The sequence below is a fragment of the Macrosteles quadrilineatus genome, unplaced genomic scaffold (assembly GCF_028750875.1).
Source record: "Macrosteles quadrilineatus isolate MER2022 unplaced genomic scaffold, UCM_ALF_1.0 Scaffold_4__1_contigs__length_99947679, whole genome shotgun sequence".
Taxonomy (NCBI): Eukaryota; Metazoa; Arthropoda; class Insecta; order Hemiptera; family Cicadellidae; genus Macrosteles; species Macrosteles quadrilineatus.
In genome coordinates this window covers 61,842,341-61,860,007 of record NW_026542597.1, presented here as the reverse complement: position 1 = coordinate 61,860,007, position 17,667 = coordinate 61,842,341, and the positions used below count along the sequence as shown (strand labels likewise).

The following is a 17,667-nucleotide window of genomic DNA, read 5'->3' as shown; positions in this document are numbered from 1 at the left end:
ACCATTGTTGCTATTCAATAAATTCCCAAATATAAAAACCGCATTTGCGCGACAATTTTAACTAGACCGGTCTAGCAAAGAGCAAACAGACCGACAAAGAAACGCGTTTCGTACTAAATTCGAACAAAAATAAACCGAGCGCGTGCCAAGATGCGCAGGAGCGGTGCGCAGTGGTGCATTGTTGTAGCGATCAGCTGGTCGTATATAAACTTGCGGAGCGCTCGCGCGCCGTAGAAGTGAACAGTGCGCTGGGCGACATACAGCATACAGCACTTAGCTTGCAGACAAGTTTTTGTAGTGTATTGGAAGTGTTGATCAAAATGCGACCCCCGTCTCAAGATGTTGCGCATGAAGATGTTGAAAACGCGGACCCCAACATGCCCGCTATGATGTTGTGCACCAGGTTGGCCGGGAGAGCTATCATCAGAGTGGTGTCCAGGTGCAATGAGGCGCAGGAAAACAACAATCTGGGTAAGAGAATCATTATCATATGCTAATCGATTAGTAAACAGATTCAGGAAAAAGTGTGTTTGTCTTGGTCGGATTTCGGATTAAATGGAATGGAAAGTAAGAAAATATTTGATTGAAAAAGTATCGTTCTAAGACATAACTTGTTTTTTTTATAAATATTTAGTTAGAAAGTTGCTTCTTTCCAAAAGTGCAGCAAGTTAGAAATTTAAATTGTTATCTAATATGAATTAGGTTCAAGTTAAACTAGTTTTGGAGAAAATAATTAAGTTGGAACGAAAAAGTTCAACTTAAATGTCTCATGTTCAATTATTTTCTCTGGAACATTAAAAACACTAATGTTTCGGTGATAGCCTATGCATTAGATTTGCAATACTTTTTTTTATTAACAGCATTTGGATTCTCTTTATACTATCGTACAATGACTATGGTGTATTTTTTAAGTCTTTTCTTTGTTACACATATATTTGTCCCTACGAGTTTCTAGAATAAAAAAAGTAAATAATCTCACTATATAAAAACCATTTATTGATTGCTCTAAGCTATTTAAATATTGTAAGTTAGTTTATATTTATAATTATATGTGTACAGAATAATCGCACGCTAAAAAGTTTTATATTAAAAATATTACATCAAAGGATTCGTTCCTTCAACAATTTCAACAAACATCCAAACTCTTCAATAATTTACAAAACAAATCAACAAAGGGTTTTAAAAACACAACAAAGACAATTGCGCAACCTTGGGCCAGCTTGCGGAAACAAAGAAGACAAAGCTTTGTTTACAAACATTACTTCCAACTGTCAACACGCTAATAGTCGAGATAGGAGACAAGTAGGAAGATAGTTTAAATGAAGTTTGCCATCGGGTGGCGAAGCCTTTCTATATTGCATAAGACAACGCAACACCGCAATCCATAACAACACTACACTCAACAGCTGTTGACCAAGGACGCGCGCTACTTCTCAAGTGCGCAACTTCTTAAGTGGGTTACTTCAGAAATTTACTTCCTAATTTTGCAAAATTTTAACGAATTTTTCTTTACGAAAGATGTATCAGTGTTGTTTTCATGGTAGATACTGTATTTTTAAGTTATTGATGACCAATAAATCAATTAGGTATACCAATCGCTCAAATTTCGTGAATGCGTGTTCGTAGGCACAACAACCCTCGTAATGCTTTACCGAAATTTATACTTGTACCAAAATTTTATTTTTGTATTTTTTCCAAACCTTTCAAAAGTACAGTGCCGGTATAATTAATGTATGAAGATATAGAAAATTGTTCTTATCTTCGTCAAACCAAACAAATCATGTTTTTTTTTTGCTATTGCAGACGTTTGAATTTAAATTGTATTCTAAGGACGCTGTAGGGTAAAGTAGGCTACATTTATATGTTTAAATTTTGGAATTCAGAAACAGAGAGAAATAAAAAGGTGTTAAGACTTTTTAGTCCGTTGAGTTTATTTTTTAATCTATTGATCTGATCAACCAAAACGTCTTGTAAATAAAAGAACATGATAGCCTCTAAAAATTTAAAATTACAATACAACATGGGTTGGGTAGACGTTATATTTATATTTGAAGTACTGGAGTATAAGCACGAATGGGCAGAAACTGTATGGATCTTAAACATAAACAAATAACGTCACTGGCCCGAATGTCATAACAGTTGGTTTGACAGTTCCATTTAAATATTAATAAAATAATGTTTACTTTCTTACCAGTGACGTCATTTGTTTATGTTTATGATCCATACCGCTTTTGTTCTAATATCCGTGATTATCAACGACTTGTATAGTTTACAAAACGGGAATCAGCAAAATGTTTCCCCAAACAAAACCAATTTGTTTTGTTCTACATTTTGAGAAACAATATCAATATTTTATTTCTAAACTGACTAAAATATGATGTAGATTTGAAAAAAAAACATAGTGTGACATTAAATACAATATTGTTTATATTTAAAATTCTTATGTTACCGTATACTAACAAGGTCACAATACATTAATAAAAAAAATGGGATTTGTTATGACGTGAAGACTAAAGAGCCTCAAGCTATAAATAAACAGTCCTTGAGAACAGACGCAGTCGATCTTGAGTTTATTAACACGTCTGCCTTCTGAGCAGCAGTTGTTTCTGGACGAATTAATATATACTAGGTAGTGGTCGTCCAGTGGTCGAAAACTCGACCAAAAATATGTAATGCACACGCATTGACTATTGGATACTGAAGTAGGCATCCCATCTATATGGACCAACCGTCGTCATTTTTTATATTATAAAACATTGTAATTGTGTGAGCCATACAGAATGAGTGTCTAAAATTCTAATTTCTACCTAATTTTTTGTTGCTGACAAAGTGGATGGGTCATAACAGTTGCTATAGCTCATTCCAAAAGTTGACTTGGTAAAAAACATCGTCTATTCGACAGAAATTAGTAATTTAGATCAGCGCAATCTGGTGGTGGCTCACGTCAACTACGACGAATTTAATTTAATAACTGGTGACAACTTTAACATGGAAATGGAATGTCTAGTTGTAAGTCCAAAGGTACAGGCTTCTCTATTTTCACCCCAAGCTATAAGTAAAACATGTGATTGGAATTTCTTCCATTTGTTTTTATGTTTATATTTCGTTGTTATTTCGTCACCAGCATGGCAACCCATAAGACCCATGTTAGTTCATTTTTTGTGCTTAATTTTGAGCCTGTTTTAATTTATAAAGCGACTAAATACACAACTTTAAGGAATGTCAAGATTTAACTTTTTGAATTTAAATTGTAGCAAGGTGAACATTTAGAAGAGAATGGATTTAAATCTTGTTGGATATAAAAATAAATTGTTAACGCCTTTATCAGTACTGTACCGATATATTTATCCCAATGAGTTAAAATGGTTTTTGTTTAGCTATGACATTTCTATGGGTTGTCACTGTAGTTACATTTAAGTTGTAGTACAATTTAAAAAAAAAAACTTCTAAAAGATGCACTAACAACTTAAACTATCCTATGCAAAGTGAGCTCTCTTGACTTCAAAGGCATATTCTCATTTCAGTTATATATATATATATATATTGATCCACATTTATACGTTGGTTCTCTTTAATCATAAAGATTTAAATTCGAACTACATTCAAATCTACAATAAATTAGAGCATGAGGAACATAATAAATTAAAATTCCTTTCCTTGAATACTGCGAAAGACTTTGATCCCCATCACAAGATACAGGCAAGATGCTCCTACGAACACTGGAGGTAGAGCGAGCAAGGTTTCTGGTGAACGGTGTGTTTTTCTTCTTTTTTCTCCGGATGTGAGCATCATTCCGTCGGATGATTCACGTTATTTCTTTAAATAGTGATTCAAAGACGACGTTGCCCTGCATCTCTATATCTTACGGGTTTTCGGTCAGTCCGATCACGATCATGGTAGACATATCCATGATCACCGGCAGGACTTTGGGTAAATGGCTGTGAATCTGGGACGTGGCATTTTCTAAAAAAGATGAACGATTAAGACCTTACATTTAAACATACTTTATAGGAATATACAGTACCATTTAGTATTCTATTTACAAACAGCCTCAAACACTTAACAGAGGCTTGCACTGAAATAATGTAAGTACTCTCTGCTTCGACAACAAAGAAACTCGATGTGAATCCAAACCTGGCAATCATCGTGATATCGGACCTCGGACTACAATAGAACTCTAATTCGAGCGTGATTAGTTCGATATCTAATTAGTATTTTCAAAACAAATTGAATTTGCACTGGGAAAATTTAGTTCGAATTTCTTTCGATTATTGATTTCTTTCGATTCTATAGATTTTTCGATTATAAGGATTGCTTTTTATATCATGAAATTTAACATGTCCTCGATTCAGTTAGCAGTTTAGCAGATCTTACAGGGTTTGGATTTTTGGGATTTAATTGGGTACAGAAACTAAGATTTTTAATTGCGAATAATCAACGTAGTTTCCCCATCCACCACTGAAACTTATGACTATTTTTTGCCGCAGCAAGGACAGAGTTTGTATCTTGAAACTATTACAATATAAATTTAAACCAAAACAAAAAGCTACCTCAAAAACTTTCGACAGAAATTGTTATTTCTCGTGAATTCCTAAATGACGCAAGGGAACACATTCACTTTCCTCTGTTTACATAGTCACATTTCCACAGTTCCATTCGCACCTGCCACTACCAATGTTCCTACTCTCACAGTGTTCACTGTTCACTTTCAAGGGAGTTCCGCGTCTTTATTCCAAGTATGGTCCGCTGTTCTAAGGTTAGGTCTGCCCGACAGCCTTGGCCCCTCGAAACCTTCCGCCTTCGCCACAACACATGGCGCTTAAAGGAGATTTGGATTTTGTTTATACGTCCTGAGGCTGTTACGACTTCCTAGAGTGATTCAGAAGCGTAGTTTTGCTACTATGTATCACGTTTTCCGGATTGGACGAATCGCAGTGTAAATTGCAACCGTAGAGAATAAACTAATTGTAGGTTGAGAGAGATATTAGATGCAGTTGGTAGGGCTCGATCTTCCAATGTAAAACCTTGAAATTATTAATAGGAGTAATTTTGATAAGTTTTATTTCTTACGTCAAAAATATCTCTGTCAAATATTTCGAGTAGCTAAGTTATCAAGGGACTCGTTTAGTACAGTTGGTAAGTTAATTACCTTCCACAGTAGGTTCGATCCTGAGAAATGTTCAAAGTACTCACAAATTATATGTACCAGAAACGGTATAGGCAAATATAAACAAATTATGTCGCCGACCCGAATGTATGATTAAATTCAATGTCTATGGCGTCCTTACATAAAAAAGAAAATAGTTCACTCGAACCTATAGAAAGCGAAGTCTCCGAGATAGCAATGCTTCTCGTTAGCAGAAATAACAATGAACTACATGAGGTAAACGTAAATGTGAAGAACACGATAGTAATAAAACGATGATGCAATTAATTAGGCGGTGGCAACGAAGCAGTAGCTATGGTGTAACAAGGAGGCAGTGGCAGTGACTGATCACTAGCCTCATACAGAAGGCAGTGTCTTCTGTGAGAAATGAGGGTGGCCGATTTATAAGTTGACGCAATTAATGGAATATGGGAGCATAACACATTTCACAACACCGATGTTTAATTTACGATTTTAAAATTATCCTAACTACAATCACAGAATAACTATTGAGCCATTCTGTTGAATAACGAACGATGATAATGAGGGTCTTACTAGTTATTCTGTGCACTCAAGTCAAGTCACCAACGGATTACATTTCTTTCTAGTGATCATCTCCGAGACCCTTGTATTTATGTTGTTGCCAACCCAGTAGGCGTCTCAGCTGACTGCCTTCCAAGTTTCCCATCCGATCAGCTGTTTCAATACCAACTGTTTTGCTGACATTGGCAACAATGAACCGTATCCAGCATCCGACTTTCACTTGCTTTCGCTCGGTTTTGCTCCAAGTCTGACCGACCAGTTCTTTGCGTACCCGATACAGTTGTAAATATCCTCTCTTTTGTTTGAAATTATTATATATTTTGTTTGTAAGGAAAAAATGTACGATACTTTGGATATAAAAAAAACTCTTGGACACATTAGCTATTATAGTCGCGAATCGCATAAATAAAACAAAAATTGCCAAACTCATTTAAAAGTAAGAAACAAATACTTATGGAGTAACTAATGTTAGTCTAATCACGACTTCGGATGAAATAAGCCTAGGTAATTAATTATGGAAATTCCATTGAACTGTACAGTACACTCTAGAAAACTTTAGTTGTTGGAGGGAGAAACTTATACGTATGCTTCATTTATCAATTGCATGGTATTTAACGTTATTGTTATGCATGATCATGAGTTCTTTTTGAATTTTGATAATTTAGGTCAAGTTTTTTTAAAGTAGATATAAAATGCCGAGTTTCTTATTCTTCTAAGGTTTATATACGGATAACCATAGTAGATTTGACCTTTGATTAGTAGTCAATGATTTAATGAACTATACTACAATCTTTTGAAAATCTCTTGGCTATGGTTTTCGTTATTCTATTTTGTGTTTTATTTCCAAATAGGCTACTTTACATTGTGAAACGAGTCTTAGACAAATGCAATGAACACGACTAATAGTAATGTCTCTAGATTTTGAGCAAACTTTTTCTCCAGTAAATTCAAGATTTGGAACTTTGGACTAGGACCATCTCTTCGCGTAGCTTCGTAACTGATGACGCAAGCCGGTCCGCAAGCTACATCCGGTTGCATAAACCAGGGAAAGCGTAGGATCCGAGGAGCACAGGAAGTAACGTAATTAAACAATTAATTCGTCGCCAATGGCAACTGAATCACATGTCCGAACTCATCAGCTGGTAGTGCACGGTACTGCCATGTAACCAGGCGTACCAATTGCACAACTCTCGATGGTGTCTGTGTAATTAATTAGTTTTTGTAAGGTTTTACATTTTACGTAGGAAGATATGTTGGCAGGGATGTCTCTTTGGAAACCATGAAACGTATGTGTAGTTATGTAAACCTTTAATTGTGCTCTCATGGACTAATTGGTTAATATACAGGGTGTCTAAAAATGCGTAGGAGCCCCTGCAGAACCAGGCTAGTATTTTATTTTTAAGCAGAACACCAACATTTAGTTTTAAAAATGTAACAACTTACGTTGAAGTAATAATACAGTGTACTATGCCCAATAATTTGGAGATGTAATAATAAGCAAGCAATATACAGCTTAATTTATTCTACTCATGGCTCAAGGTTATCCTAGAGAACGTTCCGCTTTTAGAACTTTCCCTAGTAATCAATAAATATAGGAATTTTATTACATCAAATAATTTGAAGCCAATTCTAAATTTTGAAATCTATATAATAAGCTCGAAACAGTCAACCCGCAATTTGTAGAGTAAATGCAGCATTACTGGAATACTTTACTTTAATATACTTTTCAATGAAATGGCGACTATACAAAGTAGGTATTTTAAGCCAAGTAATGGAGATAAGTTTAGGATGAGTGGCGCGATCTTGTAGTCTTGTTAGTGACTAAGGCCGACTTATTCCTTAGACACAGCTGTTAACTGATAGCTCATACAGCTAATGGCAAATGGATCTACAGTTTATAGTGGAATCCGAACCACATTATTTTTGCCTTGGTATATACGATCTGGTCTAATTTTCAGGATAGTACTGCAGATAGTCGTAGTACTAACTCGTGCGGACGTTAATCCACCCTCCTAGTACTGTAGCTGTATTACAGGACGACGCCACCCGTCCCAGTTAAGTCTCCAAACACAGCCAAAAGTTCAATAATTACGGAATTCGCCAGTACAATTAAATTCCCAAATTAATAGAGAGTAAAAAAATTGAAATATACCGGAATACGCGTAGGTTTGTACGCAACTAGTGACAATACCGATGCACGAAAGGTACACAAGTAAGAAGAACCACGCTATAGGCTATAGTGGTCGAAGTCGCCGAAGCGCTACAGGAAGAGTCGTACGGCGGGTCGCTCTTGAAACCAGTTGCCTTACTTGGAAGAGGTTTTGCCCTTTAATCGGCTCCGACCTTCGGGGGGCCCGAGATGTTATGAGTCAGGCAGGACAGTTTACTTGAGTCTTGTTGGCTTTGACAAACAATAATGTCGCACGCAAAATTGTAACTTCTCCCACAAAAACATTGCATAAAAGTCAAACAGGATAATGCTTTAAAGTACAATTTAAAGGTCTGTTATTACCGGCGTCGCTGGGGGTCTTTTACGTCTTCAGTGTATGCTCATTTAAATAACATGAGCTACGTCACAACATGCATTTTGAATAACATGGTGAATTAAAATCCAGCGGAATTTGCACATTGTGTATGAATAAAATAGATAACAGCAGTATATTTAACTACTAATCTAGACCAACCAAATAACCTGTATGATACATTATGATGTAAAAGCCGGAATTTTAACTTCATATAAGTAAGTGTAGCCTACGTAGAACTAATTTCAAACTGCGGTATTACCGGTACTAATTTTTATGATATATTTGAGTCAAACAGGCTTGAAAACAATGACAACAACAACATGAACTATTTACTGCAACTTCGATCTGGCACGTGCACAGATAGGTCCATAGACACATTGCTTAGGAGTATTCTTAATCGACGGTAGCGCGTATTTTTGGCTCGGCCACGGCAGTAGAACGGGGACATTCTAGACGCAATGTTGGCAGCACTGGTGGCCTCGTTTCATTTTTTCGATAGTTCCATTCCTGCGTTCCGTAGAGTCGTGTCGTCTGCATTGCAATTGCAGTTTTAGTGACGTCATGGCTAACGCAGTAACTCGTGTAGTCCTTCGTTGTGAATCCGCTCAGGACACTCAGCAACTGGGTAAGTTGTTTTGTTTTGTTCAGGAGTGTTTCCTTGAAATGGGTTGTATGGTTATACGGTAAATAAATCGCCTTTGCCTTACGACATGAAACTACCCTAAAAAAAAAACAACAAAAAACATAGAGGCCTAATATTACAGTTTAATTCGAACACAACAATAACACAAAATACATATGATGAGTATACACTGTACTGTATGTTGAACAATTTAATTTTATGAGATAGTTATAGGTAAAACTGCTATCATGACCTCTGTCGTAGCTATTGAAAATTATTGTTAGTTGCAGAATTGCACAATGGTAGCATACAATTTGAAATTTGACAATGTATTTGTGTTAATTGCATCCACAGAAAGTCTTTATTTTGAATTTAAAATATTTGTATTGAATAAAAGCCTATAAAATTAAAACTAAGTCTAATATAATCATGTTTGAAGCATGTTTTACTGAAAATAATACCGGTAATGAATAATACCCCCGCCGCAGCAAACCTGCAGACTAAGCGAATTTCCATTTGCCTGATTGGATTTACACTAAAATGTCTCCTTAAAAATATCACATTTATTCCCTATTTAAATAGAATCAGTTTAACACATACTTAGGTTTGCTGCAACAGGAAGGGTAAAAGTGTTTTTTTATGTAAAATGTTAATAGTTAGTAAGAAATAAAAACAGTTTCTAAATTTGGGCAAAAAATGTTAATAAACAAGCAAACTACAACAGTTTACTTATTCTCCATAAGAATAACATGGGAATTTTAAATTTACAATTTTTTGAAATTTTCTCCGTAACCATTAGGTGCATTATAACGCTTTATATACTAAATTATTTGTTTTTTTAAGCTCTACAAAATAGTTTGGAAAGAAATTGCAAAATTTTATGTTTTTTGAGTCAAAATTGGGAAAAACCCATTTTTACCCCATAAAACCCCCCATAAACCCCCGTTCCCATGGTCCGATCATGCTGGTTCGCGAACTCGTTCGAATAAACGTAGGTTTACACGTTTGTACCAAATTTCATCAAAATCGGATCGTTTTTGCTCGAGTTATCGCGCTAACGGACACATATATAAATATATATATATATGAATTTGAACGGATGGTGTTTTTGGCCTCTAGGGACCTCAAAACGAAAAAAAAAATCGGTCCCGGGTCCAGGTCTTACCATGAGTACTACGGTAATAGCTTATTCCCTATATGGGAAATTCGCTAAAAACTATTGAACTTGAATACCATCTGTGTCAATATTTTTTGTCAGACCTCAATATTAAGTCATTAAGTATAATCATAATTAGGTACTTACAAAGTTTCAGTACGATAAATAAAATAATACCAACACTCATAATTTTAAATTATCAGAAAACAATCTCTGTCTAGTAGAACATCCTCCCCTTAACTGTTTTTCTGAGATTCAGATATTTCAGAGTGTTCCTGTGAAATATTGAGGTATTGACGTTGATTTAAAACTTTAAGTAAATAACTTCAACAAATTTGTTCAATCTTTTATCAATTATAGGCCTACTTAAACTATCACAATTCCATGAGAAAGTGTGACACACTCTTGAAATGTGTATTGAAACTAAACCAGCTAAATATGAATGCAAGGCAAGTGTAGAGTGGTTTGGTAGACAATCTATGTAGCTTTGTTACCGACTAGGATCAGCTGTTCCATTAGCCAAGATAATTTTTGAAAGCCCAATGATCAAGGAAAACTGGACCCTTTTTTACAGCATTTATTTCTGGTTCAATATAATTCACAGAAGTGTTAACAACAAAAAAAACAAGAAATTAACAAAAATAACATCGTGAGTTTAACAAGTAACATAATTAATTTAGAGAACTATATTTAATCTTCTTATAGATTTAATCATCCAATAGATCTTGAGGGAGCCTTCAACGTAGCCTCCTGTTCTCAGTTGCTTCACCAAGATGAAAAGTTAATGCACCAGGAACATTGTTTAAAGATTTCAGAAATTTTGAGGTGGTTTTTTTCAATAAAGGCCGAGATAGACTCCACTAATAGCTCTTCATGTATATGCCTGTTTCTAACAAACCAGGAAGCATTAGCCGCTATTCTTAGAATTTTGTTTTGAATCACTTGAATTTTGAAGAGTGTGTTTTTTGATATAGCTAATCCCCAGATAGGAGATGAATATGTAATCAAGGGCCGAATTTTTGACTATGAATTAGCTTAGCTACTAACTTTTCTCAGGATCGACTCGGAGACCTTCTGATTTACTAGGCGAGCACCACTCAGCTATGTTACAGTATAGCAATTGTTAGTGTTTGAGTTGAGTCAACACGTTGTAAGTGTGTAAACGTCCAGTTCTGTTGCAGACCTATCCGAGTGTCAGCTGATGCAAGTTCCTGATGCAGTCTATCACCTGATGAGACACACAGAACTCAAAGGCTGCAACCTGTCCAGCAACGTCATCTCAAAGATCCCGCCAAAGTTTGCCGTCAAGTTCTCATTAATCACAAGTACGTATTAATCATATATAAGAAGCAGAAAGAAGTGTGATTTTAAAATCATGTTACATTCATACAGTTTTGTATAATAATCTTAAGTCTGGAGGTTTGACTAGCTATGTTTAGTTAAACTAGATGACATTTTGTTTAAATCTTTACACAGTAATATAGAATACTTTGAAGGGCCAATACATAGAAATGCTGTTAATCAAAAGAACACACTTATATAATACAAGGGGCTAATTGTTGAAATAATAATTGAACCACATAAAATGGTGTAGTCATTTCTCAAATCAACTGACCAATTAATCTGCAATGTTTTTATTCAGAAAGACCTAAATTTTCTACATATTTTAGTAACTAACAACTAATAAATTAATGTTGGGTCCGATTTGTGAGAAGAAGTAATTGGCTATAACTGACTGTTTCTCACCACCCTATATCTTAAAATTAGTATAATTTAATATTCAAACACCAGTCATGCTACTCTTTTACTTAGTAGGCCTATTGGTTGTGACAAAGGTGCTTACACTGGTAAGGGCATGTTTAGAATAAAATAGATAAGTATTTAACAACTGATAAGAGATAACTTGCTTCTTGTAAACTGGTACACTTTTTGGGCCCGGATCCCCCTGAGAAAACACAAAATAAAATAAATTAAGCATTAAAGGGTTGTAAACAGCTCTATGTATCTAAATAAATCTGTTTAGTTTATAGTCTGACTGAAGTAAGTAACGAATACACCAACAAACAAAAAGGTGGAAGGACTTTTTCCCCGACCCTTGGAACAAAATACCGGTTTTGCTCCCCAAGAAAATTTCCTACATGCGTTCTCGTCCTTGGGCCAATACCATTACCACATTATAATACATTATTATATTACCACATAGGTAATATAGCAAAATACCTGGTGCTCAAAGTATTGAGAAATTTATCCCTAACTAATTGTTACAACATACAGTACTCCTTTATTTCAAACATTTAAACATTTAACCTGTTATGTTTCCAGACCTGAACTTGTCCAACAACCAGATGAGCAAGTTGCCAGATGAGTTGGCCGACCTGGCAGAGCTGGAGAGTTTGGATATTTCCCACAATTCCTTCATCTCATTGCCTCTGGTTGCCTACAGAATGCCCAAGCTGGCCACCCTCAAGGCGAATAACAACCATATCGTAGGTTAGTAACTCTTACAGTTGGTGAGTCGTTTTAAAAGTTTTGCGGCTAAGTTTGTGTTCCAAAAGTTATGTTTGATCTTCCCTTTTTGAATGAATAATCAATATAAGTTCTAATGTTGTGGTAAAAATATTTTTGTAAACTTTACATGCTATTGTTTGTTAAGTTAATTTTGAAAATTCTGAAAAGAACTATTTCTTGGAAAAGCATAGAAAAATATATTTTTCATGCCCAGAACTAAAGAAACAAAGCTCAATTAGAAGGTCATCTGAGAGGACAGTCACCCGAGGAGGGTCAACAGAGTTTCAGGACCCCTCCTTCTCTTTCAAAATTTTTAAAACTTTTTAATAAATTTTTCTTAAAATTACTAATACTTGTATAAAATATTGTTGTACTTTAAAGCCAAGTCACACCGAGCTCGCTACCGCGGCATGAGCGAATTTTTACCCTTACTAAATATTCTTAAATCAATAATTTTAAATGAGTAGATAGTTAATCATCAATTCTACATGTTTGCAGAAGTAGACATTGAGCGATTAAAAGCCAGTCCGAGTCTACAAGAGGTGGATCTACAGGACAATCCTGTCAGCAGCTCTTGCCACAACAACCTACAGAAGGTACATAATAACACACCAAGATTATGTTCCCTTTAAACCACTCATTCTTAATCCAGCCCTACTCCAAAAGTCACTGGGGCTTTTGTATGCAATTTACATCAAAGCATATTGAACAACTTAAAAATTAGCCAAACTCTCTCTATCTCTAGCCCTTTCACACTGGCGGTCCTCAAAAGGGCATCTCTCTTAAAAACATAACGGAGGATTTTGGATACAGTTCTAGATGGTCAAAAGGCTTTAAAATTATAAAACTTTCCAGGGGGAGGACCCCCCTCTTTTCTTGATAAACCCTATTTTCTTGGGATACCTCCCCCCCCCCCATGACAAGATCTTAGAACCGCCACTGCCCTCTCCTCATAAACTATCCCTTCCCAAAACTTTTTATGTAAAAGAGCGGAACAAAGCGGGCATGATCACATAGACTGTGGGCTGCTTCTTTTATTTTGCTGCCTCTTTTTACTTTGATCAAGTTTGAATGACACAGTGATCCAAGTTGTTGAGGTAAAGGAAGCAACAAGCAAACAGTGGACATGTCACTGATGGCTAATATCTCCGAGGCCCAGTCATTGTTCTTCATTGTGTTTTGGCCAACAATATTTTATATTTTTATTCTTAGTTACTTATTTATTTCATGTTTTACTTTTGACTTCACTTGAAAATTACAACACATTTCCTTGATGGGTCCAAATAGATCAAAAATCTGAAAAATAAAGTGGTAGCCAAAATGCTAGATTGCAACATTTTCAAAGTCTATAATCTTTTTATGTTAGGATTTTTCACTGATAAAACATGCTCTTACTAATTAGCTTATGGTCTATGACAAAGAACCCAGCTAAAAATCACACAGTAAAACAAATTTTAAACATTTCATCAGCAAACTAATTTCATCTAACTCTTAGAAAACTGAGGAAGAGGAAATTGTAGTAAAAGACTTCAAATTCTCATTCACATTCTAATAATTTGTTTTCTGTGCAGGTGACTTCCCTAAGGATAATGCTGTCTCCAAGACAACTGGAAGACTGGGAAGATCTCACAGTATAAGTGCTTTGTTTCAAGACTGAAAATACTCGCTCACTTAAGCGTGAAGTACGCTCATCTGCGTAAAAGTGCTTGAATTGAACAATCACAATGCCTTCATATGTCTACTTAATGTTAGAAAATGTATTTATATTCTAAATAAGGCTTAGGAATTTGGATTTGTAAACGATGTACCTACCATTGTGTTGAAAAAGTATAATATTTTTTATAAATAATGCTTGAAATGATATAATTTAGTCATTTAAAGTTTCAGTATTAATTAAATTACTAAATGATATATTTGTAACTTGTAAAGTTACATACAAATTAATATGTAACTGATACTATAAGTTAAATATTTTCAAAGTTTTGAATTGGACTCATGATAACTTTTAATAACCAAATGTTTCGGTTTTTTTTCATTTGGTACATAAACGCAGGATAACCTAAACGGAATGTTTGGAAAATTAATTAATTGTTATTGCATTTAAATTTTAAAATCCAAGCACTTACACTTCACTATTCTTTTCTACAACTGACTAAGAGTCAATGTGGTAGTGGTTATGTTTTTACAGTTATGTTTAGTAATTTTAGTTGTTACTTTGGAACCGATCTTGCTATTTATTCTTCAACTAACTTTTAAGTCACAATATTTTGAAGTTAAAAAATTTATAGTTTATTTTATTGTGCAATGCACATGAACACCGTTATTAAAAAGCTTCACAACTTGATGTTTGTTAGTTAATTAAAAAATTAAAATAATAGATGAAAATTCAAAATAAGTTTGAACCATTGTTAAGTTGAAATCAAGTCGAAGCTTTTTGTGCGCTGTATATTTTAACTGATAAATAATATAATTGACTCTTTAGTTGTTTTGTATATAGTATTTCAGTCTCTTAAGCTAAAGACAAAGCCAAAGTCACCTTCTGTGTTTTATTAGCTCATAGATTTTGTACCGTTGTTATACATTTAATTATTTGTAATTAAAGTTTTTGATCTCATGAATTTTTACAATTCAATGATCAAAGTAGATTAGTTTTTAATACACGACTAACATTATAGGTAAGCACCACTTTGTATTTTATGGAAAAATCTGTTACCTACGTTTAATGTATAAGTATTGTATTGTATTGCTGTACATGTTTTAGTGACTTAGGTTTTCCTACATACTGTGATATTCTACCCTATTTACTTTTGTGAATGATACATATTTAAACGACTTGCTAATAATCTTTGAAGGTAAATTTCTTAAACTTATTCAAATATATTGGTTGTGGTTTTCAAGCAATACTATCTTCCAACAATATAGAACCAGTGAGGATATAAATTAAAATAAGTTTAAATGTTTGTAGCTTTTTTTATAAACATCAATATTCACAAGTAATAAAATTTCAAAATCAAAATTACAAATAAGTATTAAGTATTTATACCCTCCATTTACTGATGGAATACAATAGTTCTACTAAATTAACAATTGCTTTAAATGCTCATCCTAGTATTTTAACGAGTGAATTTATATTAAATGTTGTATTTTTATATGTGAACTAACTATAAAATAAATATTTAAAGATAATGTGTTTGATTTTTTTACCATCGACCAATCTACTCTGTAGCTCATACAACATTATTAAGCTAATTCATTACTAAGTCAACTACCCCGAATTTAGAGTTAAGGGTAATAGATGATTTGATTATTTTGTTACAGTCTAACTTTAGTTAGTAACTAATAGAATCAAAATCAATAACAGTATATGTTGCATGAACGATATTTTAGGCTTGTAATGGACTAAGATCAGGTGGTTCGTTAACCAGAATCCATATTTAAAAATTAAAATGCTAACCGTCTGATATATATCGATCTAAGAGTTTCAATGCCAGAAAAATGGCATTTAGCACATCAATTCAATGGTGGTTCCAAGGGGGGTGCTATAGGGGCTCAAGCCCACCCCATTGGACTGAAAATATAAATTTAACTGTACATTTCATCATAAAAACCGGTGGTTTTTGGACACAGTTCTAGACATTAAAAATTGCTTTAAAAAGTCACAAAATGGCTTAAAAATAGCAATTTTTTTGGGGGAGGATCCCTGGACCCCTTCCTGGTGTGGAGCTGGTATAAAAAGTAGAGTTAGTTGTAAGACCTTTTTCCCTGAATACAAAATTCTCACTTTACCAAGTGTGTACATTTTGCAGAATATCATGTTTGTAAAAACAAATATTGAACAATTCTCATCTCGCTCATTAACTCACAAACATTACACCAGACTAAGGAATAATTAAGAGTTACCATCATTAAGACTGGCCTCAACACAGAGCAGCTATAAATATTTGGGCAAAAACTTGAAAACAGGACAATTGCTGTCCCCAGCTAATTATCTCTCTTCTGTCATGTATTTCTTACTTCTAATGGTTTTAAATAATTTATCATACTTTACTTTATATAAAAATGTGTAATTTGTATTTGTTTTTGTTGTATTTAATAAAGAAAAGTGTGTTTAAAAAGTTCATGTTGTCTACATTTAATGCAAAAACCCTGTCCCCAAGATTAGAAGTTGGATACAATAACCCTACCTCTTCAGTAGTATTAAGACGATATTGTTGTAATATTTGGTTTTAAATTGATGAATAATGTTAAAAGATTATAAAAATACATCAAACGGACTTTTTAATTAAATATAACGGCAATAGCGGGCGTTAAAAGTCGCGTCCCCAGCCGGGAACGTAATGCTGGGTTCGAGGGTTGGGACCGGTTCTCGTCGGGTCATTGAACCTTCTCGACTTCGGGTGGAACAAGACTTCGCCCTCTCTCAGTTCCTTGTTAGATGTGGGTGTGGTAGGTCAGACGCGATGTGACTCCAGGCTTTGCAGGTTAACAGGTAAGTCGTTTTTTAAAACCTGTTTTGTTAGTGTTAAGTTTTTGCGTAATGCTCGGTACCCTTGATAACTGTGACAATAAGGTGAATAAGTTATTGAAAACTAAGAAAATATAAGTAAAACAAATATTAAATCAAACATAATAGCTTGCGAAGGGAACTATGCCACCATGTTTCGTTTTAGTCAATGACGAGAGTAAAAATGCTAATATCGGTCACGCTAATGTCGGTCACAAAATCTGAGGATCTGAGGTGTGACCAGCATTACTTTTCGTACATTTTGTGACCCAAATTACTTCTCTTATGAGTTTTCAATGTCAAGAATTTTTTTTTCCAGTAACCCACGATATGATTGGTGATTGCTTATATTTATTTTCTTTACGATAAATATTCCGATTGTGGAGACTATATGACAATCTGGGCGGCCAGAGTTTGGCTGCGAGATTAGCGAGAAAATTACGAACCTCGCTCAGTCTGATGTGACCTATCATTAGCAGACGATAAAATCAAAAGGTGACACAGCGTTACTAATATTATGCATTACTGTAATTAACAAATTGCTGACACCTCTGTTGTGATGTTAGTTAATGGATCCAGCTGAAAATTTGTAATACGTATTTGAATCAACAAACGGAAGTAGTTTTAAAGTTTTTTTTAAGTTCCACTGAATGAAACAACGTT

General features: G+C 34.5%; 2 protein-coding genes across 2 annotated transcripts in view; both read left to right on the top strand.

Annotated features, from left to right (window-relative positions):
* Window positions 1-242: 242 nt before the first annotated feature.
* Window positions 243-15,686, top strand: LOC128992380 (leucine-rich repeat-containing protein 40-like). The gene is made up of 5 exons (XM_054415932.1): window positions 243-471; window positions 11,174-11,317; window positions 12,315-12,482; window positions 12,999-13,096; window positions 14,072-15,686. The coding sequence occupies exons 1-5, from the start codon at window positions 321-323 to the stop codon at window positions 14,135-14,137; spliced, it is 627 nt and encodes a 208-aa protein (XP_054271907.1). The 5' UTR covers window positions 243-320; the 3' UTR covers window positions 14,138-15,686.
* A 1,256-nt stretch (window positions 15,687-16,942) lies between these two features.
* The window catches only part of LOC128992377 (zinc finger protein 347-like), a 66,420-nt gene continuing 65,695 nt past the window's right edge, over window positions 16,943-17,667 (top strand). Inside the window, exon 1 of the mRNA XM_054415928.1 lies at window positions 16,943-16,989. The gene's annotated coding sequence lies outside the window, so the exon portion shown is untranslated. The remainder of the gene's footprint in view (window positions 16,990-17,667) is intronic.